Raw genomic sequence first — 16,888 nt, 5'->3', positions numbered from 1 at the left:
TGTCAGACTGGTAGAGGGGGCTCACATCACTGCCATAGCTAGTGTTGAATACATGTACAGTGCTGACTGGATTAGTCAGTGTTTACAGAAAAGAAGAGGGGGGAAAAGTGTCCTTGGATTATAACAGCCTCCACAGGATTACTTAATCTGTGACGCAGCAGAATAACAACACAGTGCGCCATCTGCGTCGCAGGCAGGTCTCCCGGGAAGAAACCAAAACACTGGCCAGGTAAGCAACAGATCAGCGGATTGTTTAATAAATATCAGTAAGGTTAATTATGAGGACACTTTTGTTTTAGTTTAGGGCTGCTGAACCAACGTTATAAACGGGTACTTATGATGGAATAAACGGACTAGTCTGCTGACCTCACACGTTACGCTAGTTTGTTTGAGGAAACGTTAAAAGACGTTGAAATGCAGTTGATGCTGCGTGTCATTGGGTTAACGTTCGATATGATTATGTCGTATACTCTGTTCGGTAACCTAGCTACGCCAGTTGGCAAATCGAACGTTCGTTAGACGAGGCGTTAGTTTGAAATGTCGTGAAGCGTCTTTTAAACGGCGCCGTGAATAGTGAGCCGGAACTTGTACGTGTTCTTTTTCTAAATACGTCGCAGCATAAATGAGTTGCTCTGAATGACTGAGCGTTGTTTCTGCTGTTTGTTTGTTTTTGCTCGCTAGCTGTCAGTTGCATAGATGCTTCACGGTTTAATGTGACGCACCAGCTTTGCACATCTTAAAGTCTGTATGATGTGTTAACCAGAAGAAGTAGACCTTGCACGTGACTGTGCCTCTTTTGCAGCATGCTGCGTTTGCCTGTTGTGAGCCGGACTCTTTTTCCAGCAGCAATAATCAAAGGAAGTGCGTCTGCAACAAACAATGGTAACAAAAATGCCACTTTCATCACCTGATTAATTGATCATATGTGTGTCTTGTTTGTTCCTTTGCACTATGCTCCACTGATGGATTATAGGCATTACAGATGTTCCAGATACCACATCTGGTGCCAGGCTGTTGCTGGCTCAATTTAGCCAATAGTACTTATTGGCAATCATATGTGTTTACTTAGTAATACCAGGGTTTCATTATAATATTATATTAATATTATATATTATATATAATTATTTTTATCTTGTCTTTCTTCTACTATCTCTCTTGTGTGCACTTTATTCTATGCTGCTGTAAGCCTGCAAATTTCCCCGCTGCTGGACTAATAAAGGATTATCTTATCTTATCTTATCTTATCTTATCTTATCTTATCTTAATAGGATGTGATATAGATGATGATAGATTATGGAACAGTTTTTTTTCTTTTCAAGTATCAGTCCTTTGATGCAAAGAAAAGGGAAGATTTGCAAAAATAAATGTTTCAAAATGTTTCCTTTCTGTGCTTGAAGGTCGCACGGCAGCAACGGCAGCTGCCAGTAACCTTCTGGAGGTGTTCGTGGATGGCAACCCTATTATGGTGGAGCCAGGAACCACCGTGTTGCAGGTAACATGCTAAATTCATGCATGCAGTCACATAAGATAGATAGCTAATTTGTTGACATATTGAGTCATAATATCAGATTTAACACTGTGTCTCAATTTTGTCACAGGCATGTGAGAAGGTAGGAATGCAGATTCCTCGCTTTTGCTACCATGAGCGCCTGTCAGTCGCAGGAAACTGTCGCATGTGTCTTGTGGAGATAGAGAAAGTTCCTAAGGTATGCTAAAGGTTGTATGTGTGTGTTTTGTTTCTATTTTGTTAGCCAGCATGCTGTACTTATTTGCCTTGTATAACTTTATCAGTAATCATTTTTTTCATTCATCTTAAAGCCAGTGGCAGCATGTGCGATGCCAGTCATGAAGGGCTGGAACATCTTAACCAACTCTGACAAAACAAGAAAGGCCAGGTAGGATTAAACTCACAAGTAAGAAATTGTATTCTCTGTGGTTCTCTGATATTATTACATATTTGTGTTTGTGTAGAGTAAATATTGATCTGTAATTCTTCCAAGTTGTCTGTGGGCCAATTTCAACTGAGATGATATAATAACCTACATCTCCCAAGCAAATAAAATGTAATAAAAAGTTTGTATGAAAGTGACCTAAAATTGTTCAATTGAAAACTCTTCTTTAATTTTACAAAGGGAGGGTGTGATGGAGTTCTTACTGGCGAACCACCCACTAGATTGTCCAATTTGTGATCAGGGGGGAGAATGTGATCTACAGGTAAAGATTATCACCACCAGTTAACAGAAAATGTGTTTTTTTATAGGCTTGAGTTTGTGTATGACAAACACTGTTTTTTATGCTTTATAATCTAATATAAGATTGACTAATACGACTGAATACTATTTTGTTTTAAGGACCAGTCCATGCAGTTTGGCAGTGACAGAAGCCGCTTCACAGAGGGCAAAAGAGCTGTGGAGGACAAAAACATCGGCCCACTTATCAAAACCATTATGACTCGCTGCATCCAGTGCACTCGCTGTGTGCGGTAAGTCACACATCAATATCTCGAGGAAGTTGAGATGCTGAGTAAATTAAATCTAAGAAAATAAGTAATTTTTTGCTCCTACAGCTTTGCCAGTGAGATTGCAGGTGTGGAGGACCTGGGTACCACTGGCAGAGGCAATGACCTGCAGATTGGGACCTACGTGGAGAAGATGTTCATGTCCGAGTTATCTGGGAATGTTATCGATATATGCCCAGTGGGGGCCCTCACTTCTAAACCATATGCATTCACTGCTCGCCCTTGGGAGACCAGGTTTTTTGATTTTGCTCTAAGTTTTAAGTAACTTTTAAGGGTCAAAGGTTAGTTTTTATTCTCATGTATTATCTTTGTTTTTCTGCAGGAAGACTGAATCCATTGATGTTCTGGATGCTGTGGGCAGTAACATTGTGGTGACCACTCGTGGGGGTGAGGTGATGAGAATCTTGCCTCGTCTTAATGAGGATGTTAATGAGGAGTGGATCTCAGACAAAACTAGGTACATTTCTAATCACACAAAGTTTACTTTACAGTATCATGTATGATGTTTGCATCATTGCTGAACTCTGCCTTGCTTCCATCCTGACAGGTTTGCGTATGATGGACTCAAAAGGCAGAGGCTGACTCAGCCAATGGTTAAAAACAAGTCAGGGCAATTTATTACCACAACCTGGGAAGATGTGCTGAGTCAAGCTGCTGGAGCAGTATGTCATTTATAATGAATCACCTTCTGTATCAGTGTATGATAATTTGCAACTTTGTTGTTTCACCTTAGGCTGTCATAAATAACATCTGTTTTTTGACAGTTGCAAGGAGTTGAAGGAAATGCTGTTGCTGCTATTGTCGGAGGCTTGGTGGATGCAGAGGCTCTCGTTTCCCTGAAAGATTTGCTGAACCGTTTGAATAGTGACAACCTGTGCACTGAAGAGGTGTTCCCAATGGCTGGAGCTGGGTAAGGACAGAAAGAGAGTGAAGCTGAAGATGGGACACAGCCAGTTGGACTTGCCCTGATGTTAAGCTTCTGTTTTTACCTTTGCTTCTTTAGATCTGACCTGCGTTCAAACTATCTTTTAAACACTGGGATTGCTGGCATTGAAGAAGCTGACCTGATGCTTCTGGTTGGTACAAACCCCCGCTATGAGGCTCCTCTCTTCAATGCACGAATCAGAAAAAGGTATTCGTGGTTGTTAAACCATGTCAGACTAGTAAATCTGAGTTATGTTAAACAGAAATGGTTGTTCTTTAATATTTTCTTGGTATCTCTGATTCAGCTGGCTTCACAATGAGTTGCAAGTGGCTCTTTTGGGAAAGGCAGTGGATCTAAGTTACACATATGACCATCTCGGGGAGTCTGCCAAGGTTCTTCAAGAAATTGCGTCAGGAACTCACCCATTCTCCCAGGTTATCCTCTGAGCACTCTCAGCGATGTAATGAATGTTATCATTCAGCTTGAATGTCTCTTCCTAGTTTTTTTTTTTCCTATCTTCTATTGTAGGTCTTAGCTAAAGCTAAGCATCCTGTTGTTGTGGTTGGAAGCAGTTGTCTGCAGACAGAGGACGGGGCTGCTATCATGGCTGCTGTGTCAGCCATTGCTCAGAACGCTCGCATCAGCAGTGGCGCTGAGGAAACCTGGAAGGTTCTCAATGTGCTTCACAGGTCATAGTCTTGGAAAATTAGAGGGTAGGCTTTCAGTAACAAGGAGTGTTCAAGAGGGATATTTACTGTAATATGTGTGCTGTTTTTCCTGTGTATTCAGGGTTGCCAGTCAAGTGGCTGCACTTGATCTTGGATACAAACCAGGTGTGGAGGCGATCAGAAAGAACCCACCCAAAGTTCTGTTCCTACTAGGAGCAGATGCTGGCTGCATTACTCGCCAAGACCTACCAAAGGATAGCTTCATAATTTATCAAGGTCAGCCGTTTTACTGCACAGCAGCAGAAGCTTTCATTTACATTAATTTATGTATGGCATGTATCTGATATCCCATGTACACCTTGAAAATTCACCCTAAACACATTGAGGACGGATTGTGATCCGATTGGCTGAACAAACATTAATAAAGCAGCAAACAACTATTTGATTATTGCGCTGATTAACGCATAAACCAGAGTAAAGCAACATAAATGAATGCAGGATCTTCCACACAGTGCACAGTGAACCAAAGTGTTAGACAGTGTTCTCCATCACCTTCATCAAAATGGTACTCAAAAGGAAATGTCTTTTGTAAAAAATAGTGTTTATCCCTCCAGTAGAGACTGAAAGAACCTGTCAAGGAGAATCATACTTTTTCTTGTTTGATTAAAATGTTCTGTACCATAACTGCCCAGGTCACCATGGCGATGTTGGGGCACCAATGGCTGATATCATACTACCTGGAGCTGCATACACTGAGAAATGTAGTACCTATGTGAACACTGAGGGCCGTGCCCAGCAGACCAAAGTGGCTGTGACTCCCCCAGGCATGGCAAGGGAGGACTGGAAGATCATCAGAGCCATTTCTGAGGTGAACTACCAAAAAAAAAAAAAAAACCACTTTAGATTAAATAATAAGAAGTAAGACTAAATGCTGTGTATTTTCTCTGTCCCTCTATAAGCTTGCTGGAGTGACTCTGCCATATGACACCCTTGATGAAGTACGAGATAGATTGGCAGAGGTTTCCCCAAATCTTGTGCGATATGATGATGTTGAGGAGGCCAACTACTTTAAGCAGGCTAATGAACTGTCTAAGGTCAGCTGTTATCTTCCTCCAGCATGAGTTTAGTTGATTACAGAAGAGGCACTAACTAATCTTTATTTAAATGTCAGCTTACTCTGTTTTCGTTTATCTTAGTTTGCTTCATGCTGTTATTCATAATGATGGTAATATCTTGCTTATCTCTCTCAGGCAATGAACCAGGCTGTCCTTACTGGACCTTTAGTCCCTCCACAGCTTACTGTGAAGGACTTCTATATGACAGGTTGGTCACTAGTACTCTGGAACTCCGCTCACTAAACTTGTCTAGATGTTGTTTTCATTCCAAAATCATCCAGGAAACACAGCAGTGATGTATCACCTCCTTAATTTAATTATATTCAGATTTATTCCATTTTTATAGAGAGAAATACGTAAGAGTAATACCACTGTCACATATTCTAGCTTGTATAAATAGTCTAATTTGCAATGAGTTTTTATTTTCTTTCCAAATGAAATATGTCCAAATGACAATTCCTACAAAAGTGTTAAGCTATGGCTGAAAAATTAATTATTTAAAGTGTCCTGTTTAAATGTCAGTCATCAGAGGTTTCTTTCAAGAACAATACAACATCCAGCTCTGCAAGCTAAGCATAGATGATTTTGTGTTGTTTACTGCTGTGTTTCCTATTTGTTACTTCTGCAGTTTTTATGAAGGCAAGCCACTTGGAGCACCCACAATGATTTTTTAATCTATTTTTGAATCAGCCTACGTCGACGGAGTGTACATTCTAAGAAATTAAAGTAATTGTTTGTTTTGTTTATAGGACAATTTTTTTCATTTGTCATTCGCCCACAGATCCGATAAGCAGAGCCTCCCAGACGATGGCCAAGTGTGTGAAAGCTGTCAGGGAGGGAGCACAAGCTGTGGACGAGCCAGCCATATGCTAAAGCACAATGGATATATACATCTAATCCTGTACGCACAACTCAGCTATTTGCACATGTCTAGAATTGTTTATATTTGCACTGTTAGATTATAGTAAGTGCATAATTATCTATGCAAATTATGGATCTAACATATTTTACAAACCTGCAGAGGCAAGTGCTTCTTGCAGAGTGGATATGTAAGATAAACGTTTAGCAAATCTCCAAAAATGCACTCCTAACTGTTTAGGTTTTGACCTCTTTTTATAGGGTGTAACCAAAGGTTTAAAAATCCTTATGCTTCAAAAGTAAATATAGTAATTTGTCTTCTTGTAAAATAATTAAAAGTGTTAAGATTATATTTTCATAAAGGTATATGGAGTATATAGTATTACAAGTATTGCTATTTGTGTATGAACCAGTTTTTTTTTATAGCAAGCGTAATGAACCCCCCACCCCCCTCTATTTAAGTTTGTGTTCCTATTAAAAAATGTGAAAAATATCAAACATATCATATAAATGTATATATATATATATATATATGTATTGTTGCCATTGACGGGACTGTCTTGATTGTATGATACCAGTCAGCTTAGCTCCTGTATCTGTTTGGCACGTGGTCCATCATCAGTGAACAGCCGGCTAGAGAAGTGGCAGCAGGGCTGGCACTACTCTTCCATAAGGAGGACGGTAGCCGTGGTCCAGGTGGATTTCCACTGCAACGCTTTGCAGGACCTCTCTGTCAACACAATCTCACCAAATGGTTTTAAAAGTGAAACATCATTCCCCGAACCTGTCATTTCAACACCTCAAAGAGATCAAACATGACACTTGTGCATTGTACGGGGGTTTTAACTTAAGTTGAATTTCCAATATGGTAGGAGAGGTTGTTGTTGTTGAGCGGATTGTTGTCATGTCCTCGCAGTGCCTGTAGTGGTGCTGTGAGGAGTCCGCTGTGGATCCAACAAAAATCCTCAGCAGCCTGCCTACTGCTTGTAATTTGCTCTGGATAGCCTATATTTAAATGCATCCGTATTTCAAGATACACCACGCTCGATGAAGATCACTGTTATCATCCTATCTCGAATATCGATGCAGAAATAGCCTAGCTGGACGTAATAGACATTTCGGCCGTCTGTCTGGAGCGAACACCTCACAGCCCATACCAATTCAAGGTAAGCGAAACCATCCACAGCCTCGGTCTCGATTTCTGAGTGTGGCCGCTTTGCACCCTCTTCAAACGGCCAAGCGTTTAACTAGAGGCCGCGGTCCCGTGGAAGCTAATAGGCCTCGTTTATTTTATAACTTGTGATGCGACCAGCCGGCTCTGCCTCTGAAGTAGACACGAGAAGAGACGCAGTGGTGACGGGTTACAGTCACATAGTCTGTTATGGGACTCTGTGCGACCACCGTGGCTATCATTCATACCGATTACCACGGAGGCCTTCGGGGACGGGCCTTCAGCCTCGGATGTAGACCCTTTGTTTGGGAGCATTTGTCCATAAATGTGCCATGTTTACAAACACAAAACCACACGACTGGGGCCAGTTATGTCATGTAATTTATTATTACACTTGCATTTTTTCTTTATGAAGCTAAACAGAAAATAGACCTTTTATAGTGTTGTCATTTGCTGATGTTTCCGTTTCCTGGTTAGCTACCGCCTACTAATTTATGTTTTTAGCTTAGCTAGCTTGTTAGCTAACTAGCTAGCTGATTTGAAGTTTCGTGTCTGTTTGATGTTGATGAGCCGTATCTCTGCCTGCGGATAGATTAAGCTGTGTCTTACGGGTCTATGTCACACGTAACACTTGGATCCGCGTCCACTTTCACAGAGTAATGTTTCACATTTGTCCATCTGCTTCAAGCTAATGTTGTCAAGCTAGCTAGCTCCCCGGGCTCCAGTGCTAGTTGCGCTAACGCTAGCATTAGTCACGTCTGCTGCCTGTCCGATTCTCCCCATCTAAAGTTGTTCACGTGAATCCAGGCTGGTGTAATGTCATTTAACCAGCTTGTCCTTGTGGGTCCGACATTGAACTGAGCTGTCAGAAACGTAGCGGTCTTGTAACGAGCTTGAAAACACATGATTCAAGTTAAATGTAGCAGCTGTAGTGTGATATAACCGAGGCGTCCTGTGTTTATGCAGGGTTCTTGCAAAAACTTCTTCTTAAACTTCAGATGTGGTTGTTTTTTTTTTAAATGATGCATGCACAAGAGCAGCTGACAGGTTTCCAGCTCTGAACTTTGCCAAGCAGACTGCTGTCATGCAGGATAGTGTTTTACCTTCATCATCTTATCTTTTAAGTGATAGCTTTGGAGGATAATTGAATGGACTGTTGGATATAATTACCTATTCTCTGTTTTACCACAGATAGCTTGACACTGAACATGAGCATGTGTAAATGCAACCAGTATTCAGCAGCAAAGTTTGTCTAGACTCAATAATAACACAATATTATTAAAATCTCAGGGCAATTTAGTTTATTCACAATATACTGTCAAATTGTAGTGAAAAGATCAAGCAACTATGAAAGTCTTAGAATGTCATTTCATTTTAACAAGATTAGTTTGTTGCACTTATTGTATTCGTATTAGTTTGTTTCTGCACTGTACTTTTGCTCTGGTTTATGCTCTTAGATGCTTGTTTAAGAAAGGAGATGCACTTATGACTTCTGGTGACTAGTAGTTCTCTTGAATACCTATGTTGGATACACTTATTGTAAGTCGCTTTGGATAAAAGCGTCTGCTAAATGACTGTAATGTAAGACAACAAAAATACTACCGCAGCAATTTTTTTTGTATAACTATTTGGGCTGCCTGAATATTTATTATCATTAAATACCAATTGTGTTAGGGCTAAGAGCTAGGTAAAGCTGTTATGAAGGTGACTATTTCCATGCCTCTCAACCCTGCATGTGCATGCATGGTTGTCCTCCTCAATATGAAGTGTTAATGATATATAATTCTTGGTTTTCCCCCTGACTTTATCCAATCAGCTGATGTTGTCAAGAACAAGAGTCACGTGATGTATGAAGGCAAACACATACACTTCTCAGAGGTGGACAATAAGCCGTTGTGCTCGTACAGCCCAAAGCTCTGCAAGCAACGCAGACTAAATGGCTATGCTTTCTGTATACGGCACGTTCTGGAGGACAAGACGGCTCCCTTCAAGCAATGTGAATATGTGGCAAAGTATAACAGCCAACGATGTACCAACCCCATCCCTAAGTCGGAGGACCGCAGGTGTGTATGTTTCATGTGCAGGTGTGGCATATTCCACTAGGGCTGCACAATTAATTGAAATTATATCAAAATAGCTATACGCCCTACTGCAATTTATTTAAACTGAAATATTTCTAATGTGTGTCAAAATACCATTTAAAATTAAATATTGTTGTGCTGCAGAGATGCCCTCACCTGCACATTATGTTCTACAGACTTAATAAAACATCTTTGTTTTTGGTACTGATCCCTGCAAAAATAATGCCATAATCATTTGAATTGTTTCGAAGGAAAATGCGAATGAAAATGTAAAATGATCTTTCCCTCTTATATCACATATCATGTCGCTATTACAAGATCAGTCACAATTAGATATTTTTCTCCAAATTATTCGGTCCTATATTCCACTATGCTGCGCAGAAAACATTATGCTGAGGTTGTGCCCTTGTTTTCCAGATACTGTAACAGCCACCTACAGGTTCTGGGCTTCATCCCCAAGAAGGAACGTAAGAAGAAGCATGATGCTTTGGAGGAAATGCGCTCACGGGCTCACCTGGAGTCAGTGGCTCTCAACATAACTGTGCCCTCTCTAGCCCTGAAAGCGGCCAATGGTCTAGATGAACTTCCGCCATCTCCTCCCTGTACACGCCTGTTACCCCTCCCTGATGAGGAACTCCTGGACCCTTTTGCCTTTTATGAGGACGACACAGATGGGGAGGAGGTGGGTACTCCTCGGAAGGCCAGCGCCATCAAGAAGAAACTACAGAGTCGGCTGGTGCTCAACCAGAAACTCTGCCATGACACGGACCTCTTCCAGCCACCTCCTGAGCACTTTAGTCCCTCACCTGCCCCCCGTGTCCACCCCTCCTCGCCTCTCAACACTCATCTCTCACGGCAGCAGTCAGGTCTTCTCCAGCCGCCCCAGCACTCCAGCGGGACTTCCTTCATCTTCCCAGGACAGCAGCAGGGTTTATTATGCAATCCACCACCACCTCAGACGGTCAACTTTCTGCCTCCAGGGATGCCCGCTAATGCAGCACCCAGTCCAGTGCAACCTTCTGGGCCATCACTCAGCAGGAAAATGCCTTTCACCGCTACTCACTTGCCTGTCAGTTGCAAGGACAGTGGCAGTAACAATCAGCGGCACATGGTTGTCATGCGTCCCGCTGCCTTCTCACCTTCTGCCAGCTGCCTGGCCAGGTTGCAACATCTGGTGCAGCTCTGTACCAAGACACACCAGGAGCATGGAGACCTCTTTCCTCATCTAGGTGCTTAATTTAAATGCATTTACCACTATTTACCACAAATTCCTTGTGCAGTTTTTATGGGATAGTGTAGCAATTGAGATTTGAGCCTGCCGAGATAGATGAGCTGCTCTAACAAGTTCTCTTCCAGGACTGGACTGGTCAGAAGACAGTGCTGATGACGATGATGATGATGAAGAGGAGGCAGAGACTTTTGTTCCTTTCCAGAACTCTTGGAGACCACAGAATGGGTCGGTATTTTAATACTTAACCCCTTGGTATAAACTTTGACCTGACGCGTCTCGCCATGATTGCTATCAATTGTTTCCTAAACAGGTTGGAAGAAGACAGCGGTTCCTCACGGAGAACGCGGCTACTTAGGCTTTGTTCGTACCTCCAGGAGAAATACAAGCACATGTGCAGGCAGGAGAGGGCGAGTATCCGCCAAAAGAGATACCGGTATGCCTTCCGAAAAGCCTTGCTGCACGCTGCCAGTAACAACCCCGACTGTGCTGGGCAGCTGATCCAGGAGTTACGCGGTGCCTCTCGAAGCTCCTTAAGGTAACATCACAAATGTCATCGTAGTCAATTTTGTTTATCTCTCAGGAAACACTCGAACCAGTCACAAACTCTCCCATCACCCACCTGTGCTTTATACCAGGGCAACTACTAAAGTGTGTTTCTTTTATGAATGCCTTGTTGGTCTTCTAATCTTGCAACTTTCATCTCCTGATTTGAAACATACAAAACATCACAAATGTGGAGCGTCGTCACTGTTGTTACTGTTTGCTCAGCTCTGGGTCTGTATGTGTCGACAGTGTGGCTCCAGCTAGGCAGCAGAACACAGACACAGGGACCTGCACCGGCAGCACAAAGGGCCAGGCCTGCAACAACAGAGCTCTGCCCTTCACTCGACACTGCTTTCAGCGTATCCTTTCCACCACATCACTGACACTACTAGCTTTATCTGTTTCAGTTGTTAAAGTTTTTGTTTTTTTCCCATCACATATTGTGAGGTACAATATCCATCCCTTTGTGATAGAGAACTATGATCATATGCTTTTCCATCTAGTGTGTTATTTCCTTTAATGTTCTCTGTAGACATTCTGTTGAACCGTTCCCAACAGCTCTTTGCTAGTTGCACAGCCAAGTTTGCAGATGGTCAGCAGTGCTCCATCCCTGTGTTCGATATCACGCACCAGACACCACTCTGTGAAGAGCATGCCAAAAAAATGGTGAGTTTTTAATATTCAAAAGACAATTTCAACATTTTGGAAAAGCTTTGAAAGATTGATACCTAAGAGTGGTATTAATGTTCTTATCTAACTCCGAAAGAAATAAAATAAGCGTATGTCCCGAAACGTCATGATGACTCAATGCTCTTTCATTCATCACACACAGGATAATTTCCTGCGAGGGGACGGTAACCGACGAGTGCAGCACCACCAGCAGCAGCAACAGCGAAAGCCACGTAAAAAGACCAAACCACCGGCGCTCACCAAAAAACACAAGAAGAAGAGGAGGAGAGGGCCGCGGAGGCCTCAGAAACCCATCCCTCCAGCGCTGCCGCAGGGGAACCTGGGAATGCCTTCTACAAGCCTAGCAATGCCCTCACAGGCCAGCATCAGGTCTGTTACACTTGTGTCTCTTCACTGTTGACTTTGAAATGTAGTGTGCAGAGATCCAGGGTCAGCCTCATTCACAGGCTCTTGTGTTTCACATGTTTGAACAGGTCTTTCGATAAAGTAGCAGGTTATGTTTCTTCACTAAGCCTTTTCATCTCATCTATTTTCCAGAAGCCCGTCAACTCCAGACCTGAGTACAGAGGAGCTTCCTGACGACATCACTAATGAAATGGCAGACATTCCAAATGACCTTGAGCTAAACCAGGAGGATTTCTCCGATGTGTTACCCAGACTGCCTGACGACCTGCAGGTCTTCGACTTGTTTGAAGGTTGTCACACAGCTCATTCTTTCATGTGTATGCAATCAAATTCCTCTCTGTCTGTGATTTTATAATGTTAAAATCTGCTATTGTGTGTGTTTGTGTGTGTGTTCAGGTAAGAATGGAGATTTGTTGCCCACCACGGAGGAGGCTGAGGAGCTGGTGCGTGCACTGCAGGCTATGGGGTCCTACCCAGACTCTTTGGTGTGCCTGACCTCCATGGGAGACCTGGCCCCATCAGAAGGAGTGGACCACCGAGCCATGACAGTGTTCCCTGGTCCGGTCCAGCCGGGTAGCATGGGGGACCTGCTCAACAGCCGCATCCCTACAGAGAACTTCACCAGCCTCGAGCTGGAGGACAATTTACTGCAGTCCGCTGGGGGTCACTTCCCCCCCTCGCCGCCATCTCAGCCCACCAACCAGCCCCAAACGTCGTGCTCCAGCCTGACTTCATCTTCTTCTACAGTAGCCCCCTCCACTCCCTCCCTGCTCACTCAGACCCCCATAGCAGAGCGAACGTTTTCCCGGGGACACACATCACACGTCCTGACCAAGTCGGATGCACCCACATCTTCCCCCCAAGGAAGCCACTACAGCAGTGAGCATGTGCCCTCCCCGTACAGTGACCACATATCTTCTCCCCATGCCAGCTCCTTCCAGACTGACACCCCTCTCCTGCTGGAAGTCCCTCTCAGCGGGGTACCAGGAGCCCCACGCTCATCATGGAACAATCTCCCTCTGCCCCTCACAGACCCAACACAGTTTGGCAATCTCATAGGGTCGGAAAGTCATCTCATATCCACCTCCCTGTCCACGCCCCCGGCCACCACGCACTCTGTGACGCTGCAGCCCATGGCGGCGCTCTCAGCGATGCCGCAGAGTGGCTTGACGGGTTTAACGACTTCCCCTGCCCCCTCGTCCTCCCTCCCATCCTCCTCGCACGATCTTCTGACCTCCACGCAGCCCAAGCAACAGCTCCCACAGTTCAGCGCGGCCTTTGGCCATCAATTGGCCTCCCACAGTGGCATCCCGAAAGACGTTCAGCCGAGCCACAGCTCCACAGCGCCCCCCGCTGGCTTTTCCATAGTTAGTGCCACCGCTGCAAGTGCCAACAGCGCCACGCCGCCCTTCACGCAAAGTAAATGAGAGCAGTCGGCCTGAAGCAGGTGCATGATGGTCCGTGGACTCACAGTGACTTACGATCCAGTCGGCTGGTTCCTGATTGACTACCCCTCCTCATCTGCTACATGTGTGCAATGTGGTAATAGTGCACTATTTGATAATGAATTTGCACAACCTCAATATTTTCTATTTTCCATTCTTTGATCCTGCAGCCAGGCGGTCTCTGGGATTCTAAGTCAGTGTGAGTCCACTAGTTTGATGCCTTGTGGTAATGTCAGCAGGGGGTAACAGTCAGATTTTGTGATGAAATAAACGGGTGAAAATTCGAGGAAGGACCTTAGCAGAGATTATCTGTCACAGTGCTCAGAACTCATTGACGTAGAGGCCTCAAACAGCGGTCGGTTTGTTTGCTTTGCCAGTTAAAGTCCTGTCTTTAAATGATCAACTGTACCCTGCCTTGCTGAGACAGCCATTGCATTTCCACCTGTTCATACACCGCTTCTGTCACCCCTCTGGAAAAACAAAGAGTACAGGTTGTGATATTTGTGACCCATTATGTTTCAAGCTATTTAACTGTTATCATGATTATAGAATTCTTACCGAGTCAGATTTCACAGTATGAATTTACCAAAATACTTTTAAACAGCTGTTTTTATATCGTGTATACTGTTTATGTGCTCATTTATTGGTATGCTCAGATGTCAAAATCTTCGACCTCACCATTGGTTGTGGGACTCTGAGTGGCCTAGTAGACACTTGAAGGTAAATATAGTTTCTTAAAGCAATAAACACATTAACATAACTCTAGCATCGTAAGGTATTTTATTGGTCTCATTACATGTAGCTTCACTTGTGAATCCAGGCTGGATCAGGAATATATTTGGGCCTCTATAACTGCTGTAAACCTTGTTTTACAGCAGAACTATTTCACTCAGAACTAGAGCCTATAGAGACCAGCGATCAGGTCAGCCTTTCTTCTCTCGGGTCACACCGAGTGGATGTTTTAAGGCAAATAAACAAGTTTCAGTGTTAATGGTAGAGCGGATGATGTGATATCCAGGGACTTTAAGTGTCTACTCTCAAAGGTGCTCTCTGGTCCACATATACAATGGTAATTAGTGACTTACTTGCACGTCAGGAAAAGTCAGTGTCAGGACTCCAAGGAAACTCACTATAAGACGTCAAGGCCAGGTTACCCAGAGAGGGCTAAATGATTTAAATTGTATAAAATGGTGTGTTGAGCAGTGTCTGTTTAACTTTAAAACTCACTTCAACGTGATTTTAAGCTAAATTATGCAAACCTGGGGTCTGATTTTGATTTTAGAAATGACAAACCCCCTGAGATCTCCACCTCTGTTACTGACTCGTACGGCAGTTCAAACCATGGCTTCTGATAGACATTATATAAGACATTTGACAGACATTTTTGATTATTAGGTATATAGAGTAGCAAGACTCTATCTTGGGGTATGTTGGTGAATTATTGAGTAGCAATGGATTGAAATTGTTATTTGCAATGTATTCAGTGGAACCTGTGTCTTGTAGAATGAGTCTTGTTTTTAATGGCTATCAAAATGTTTGTAAGTTGGAGGGATCAATGTTTTTGTATGCCGTCGTTTCAATTTTAAAATAATATTCTGATGGAGAGTATTTTTGATAGCTATTAAACTCCAGGAAAGAGTCTTGAGATTTGCATGGGGCAGCAACCGTTTGTGTGAGAGCATTATAATAATATTATTAGATTATGGTCACTGGCTTGATTCTCGGTGGTATGAAACATAGGAATATATGCATCACCATTCATTTCATTTTGTGGAGAAAAACAGATCATTACAGTATGTTGTTTTCTCAACATAGATTTGCACAGGAGTGGATGAGGCCGGTGGTGTTTCACTTGTTCAGTGTCTGTCTTGCCTTTTTTTTTTTTCTGCTTGGACGCTCATTAAATGAACAGCTGCCATCATTACCAGCTCTGAGCCTGCACCAGAACCCCCACATTTCCAGCTGTGAGAAGGCCCAGTTCTGTCTCTCCCTTCCAAAGAGAAAACACATAGTGAAGTGTAAACCCGTAGCTCCACCAGAGACGACTGGGCTTCTCAGACGACTGCTGTGTTGTAACTAATGGTCATAAACACGGTGCCCCGAAGACTGAAAAAAAAAAAGAAAAGAAAGTGGGATGGAAACGTTTGCAAGGCATTACTGCTGTATCCACATAGCATGAGATTAGTCACGGCACCAGTTTACCCCAAAAAACCACGTAGAACAAAATTAACAGGGCTCGTACTGTAGGCACATTTAACTGCTTGAATTCAGAGATGGCTGACAAATTCCTATACTCATTGAATGTACTGTATTACTGTTTTTAAAGATAGGATGAGCTAATCTAGTCACCTTTTGTTATTGGTCCTTGTTTAATTTGTCTAAGGTATTTTTTGTATACAAAGGTTTACATTTTTATGTATATTTTTCTTGTGTACAAATTATGTAATATGTGTAAAAACACTGTATGTAATATCTGTATATAGTGTGAGAAATATGATCTTTTGTTTTTGGATGTATAAATAAAACTTGCTGTGAGGTATTTGCTGACATTGTTTGTGTTGTTTTTTTTAAACTGGGCACTGGGAAATGATTTCCACTAAACATGATGAGGTAAGGTGTTGTAACATGCACACTGCCACAGTCTGAGGTATTTCCATGCACGTGGGAATCACAATCTTTTAATTTAATTTCACCACAAGGTCAACTCAGTAGCTGTTCTAGAGCTTTTGACCATATAACATGGTCTTTCTCAGCAGATGCGATGATTTAAGTTCACAAATTATCATAGAAAATGGTTTTCAAATCCCCAAAATATATTCAAGTAGCTCAAATTCAACAGGTCAATTTTAACATATGATCCATTTAGTAGCTATTGTGCAGCTTTCTATCATATGACATGGAATTCATCAGCACCATGAGATAGTGAGTATAGTCTCAGAATTTTAGAGGCCAGTTTTTAAGCCAACATGAAGGAGAAGTCTTTAAAGTAAAACTCTGGAAATGTAAAAAAAAAAAAAAAAAAAAGGGGAATTCAAACCACATAAATTAAAATAAATTGTTTTCAAAATTTAAAAAAATGATGCTATAAATTTTGGGACGTTTGAATTTCAACATTAAGCAACTTAGTCAGGAGTGTTTGAATTTCACAATTATGTCTTAAGTTGCTGTTAAAATTCCAGCTAAGCAGTTTTCGTACCACACATTTCATCCACCTAAGTAAATAAAACTCCAATAATAC

The 16,888-nt window shown here is 42.5% G+C and overlaps 2 protein-coding genes across 4 annotated transcripts; both read left to right on the top strand.

Moving 5' to 3' along the window:
- The first annotated feature begins 18 nt into the window (after nucleotides 1–18).
- On the top strand, nucleotides 19–6,567 carry LOC129104458 (NADH-ubiquinone oxidoreductase 75 kDa subunit, mitochondrial). 2 transcript variants are annotated; one of them, XM_054615153.1, is made up of 19 exons: nucleotides 19–229; nucleotides 803–882; nucleotides 1,398–1,492; nucleotides 1,599–1,706; nucleotides 1,819–1,895; nucleotides 2,133–2,214; nucleotides 2,352–2,482; nucleotides 2,567–2,752; nucleotides 2,841–2,975; nucleotides 3,066–3,180; nucleotides 3,283–3,428; nucleotides 3,522–3,650; nucleotides 3,748–3,877; nucleotides 3,972–4,132; nucleotides 4,233–4,387; nucleotides 4,804–4,979; nucleotides 5,071–5,205; nucleotides 5,362–5,434; nucleotides 6,008–6,567. In XM_054615153.1, exons 2-19 carry the CDS (start codon nucleotides 804–806, stop codon nucleotides 6,097–6,099), a joined length of 2,205 nt encoding a protein of 734 aa, XP_054471128.1. In that variant the 5' UTR covers nucleotides 19–229; nucleotide 803; the 3' UTR covers nucleotides 6,100–6,567. The 2 variants fall into 2 exon arrangements, with proteins under 2 accessions (XP_054471128.1, XP_054471129.1); XM_054615154.1 differs by lacking the exon at nucleotides 803–882.
- A 141-nt stretch (nucleotides 6,568–6,708) lies between these two features.
- On the top strand, nucleotides 6,709–16,199 carry LOC129104157 (INO80 complex subunit D). Of its 2 annotated transcripts, none has more exons than XM_054614694.1 (10): nucleotides 6,709–7,250; nucleotides 9,072–9,318; nucleotides 9,754–10,565; nucleotides 10,693–10,792; nucleotides 10,878–11,102; nucleotides 11,360–11,469; nucleotides 11,643–11,776; nucleotides 11,943–12,169; nucleotides 12,341–12,495; nucleotides 12,602–16,199. In XM_054614694.1, the coding sequence occupies exons 2-10, from the start codon at nucleotides 9,101–9,103 to the stop codon at nucleotides 13,630–13,632; spliced, it is 3,012 nt and encodes a 1,003-aa protein (XP_054470669.1). In that variant the 5' UTR covers nucleotides 6,709–7,250; nucleotides 9,072–9,100; the 3' UTR covers nucleotides 13,633–16,199. The 2 variants fall into 2 exon arrangements, with proteins under 2 accessions (XP_054470669.1, XP_054470667.1); XM_054614692.1 differs by having other exon boundaries at nucleotides 12,338–12,495.
- Nucleotides 16,200–16,888: the final 689 nt, after the last annotated feature.

The sequence above is a fragment of the Anoplopoma fimbria genome, chromosome 16 (genome assembly GCF_027596085.1).
Source record: "Anoplopoma fimbria isolate UVic2021 breed Golden Eagle Sablefish chromosome 16, Afim_UVic_2022, whole genome shotgun sequence".
Taxonomy (NCBI): domain Eukaryota; kingdom Metazoa; phylum Chordata; class Actinopteri; order Perciformes; family Anoplopomatidae; genus Anoplopoma; species Anoplopoma fimbria.
The sequence above is the reverse complement of the archived record's forward strand: the minus strand, read 5'-3'. Positions and strand labels throughout refer to the sequence as shown.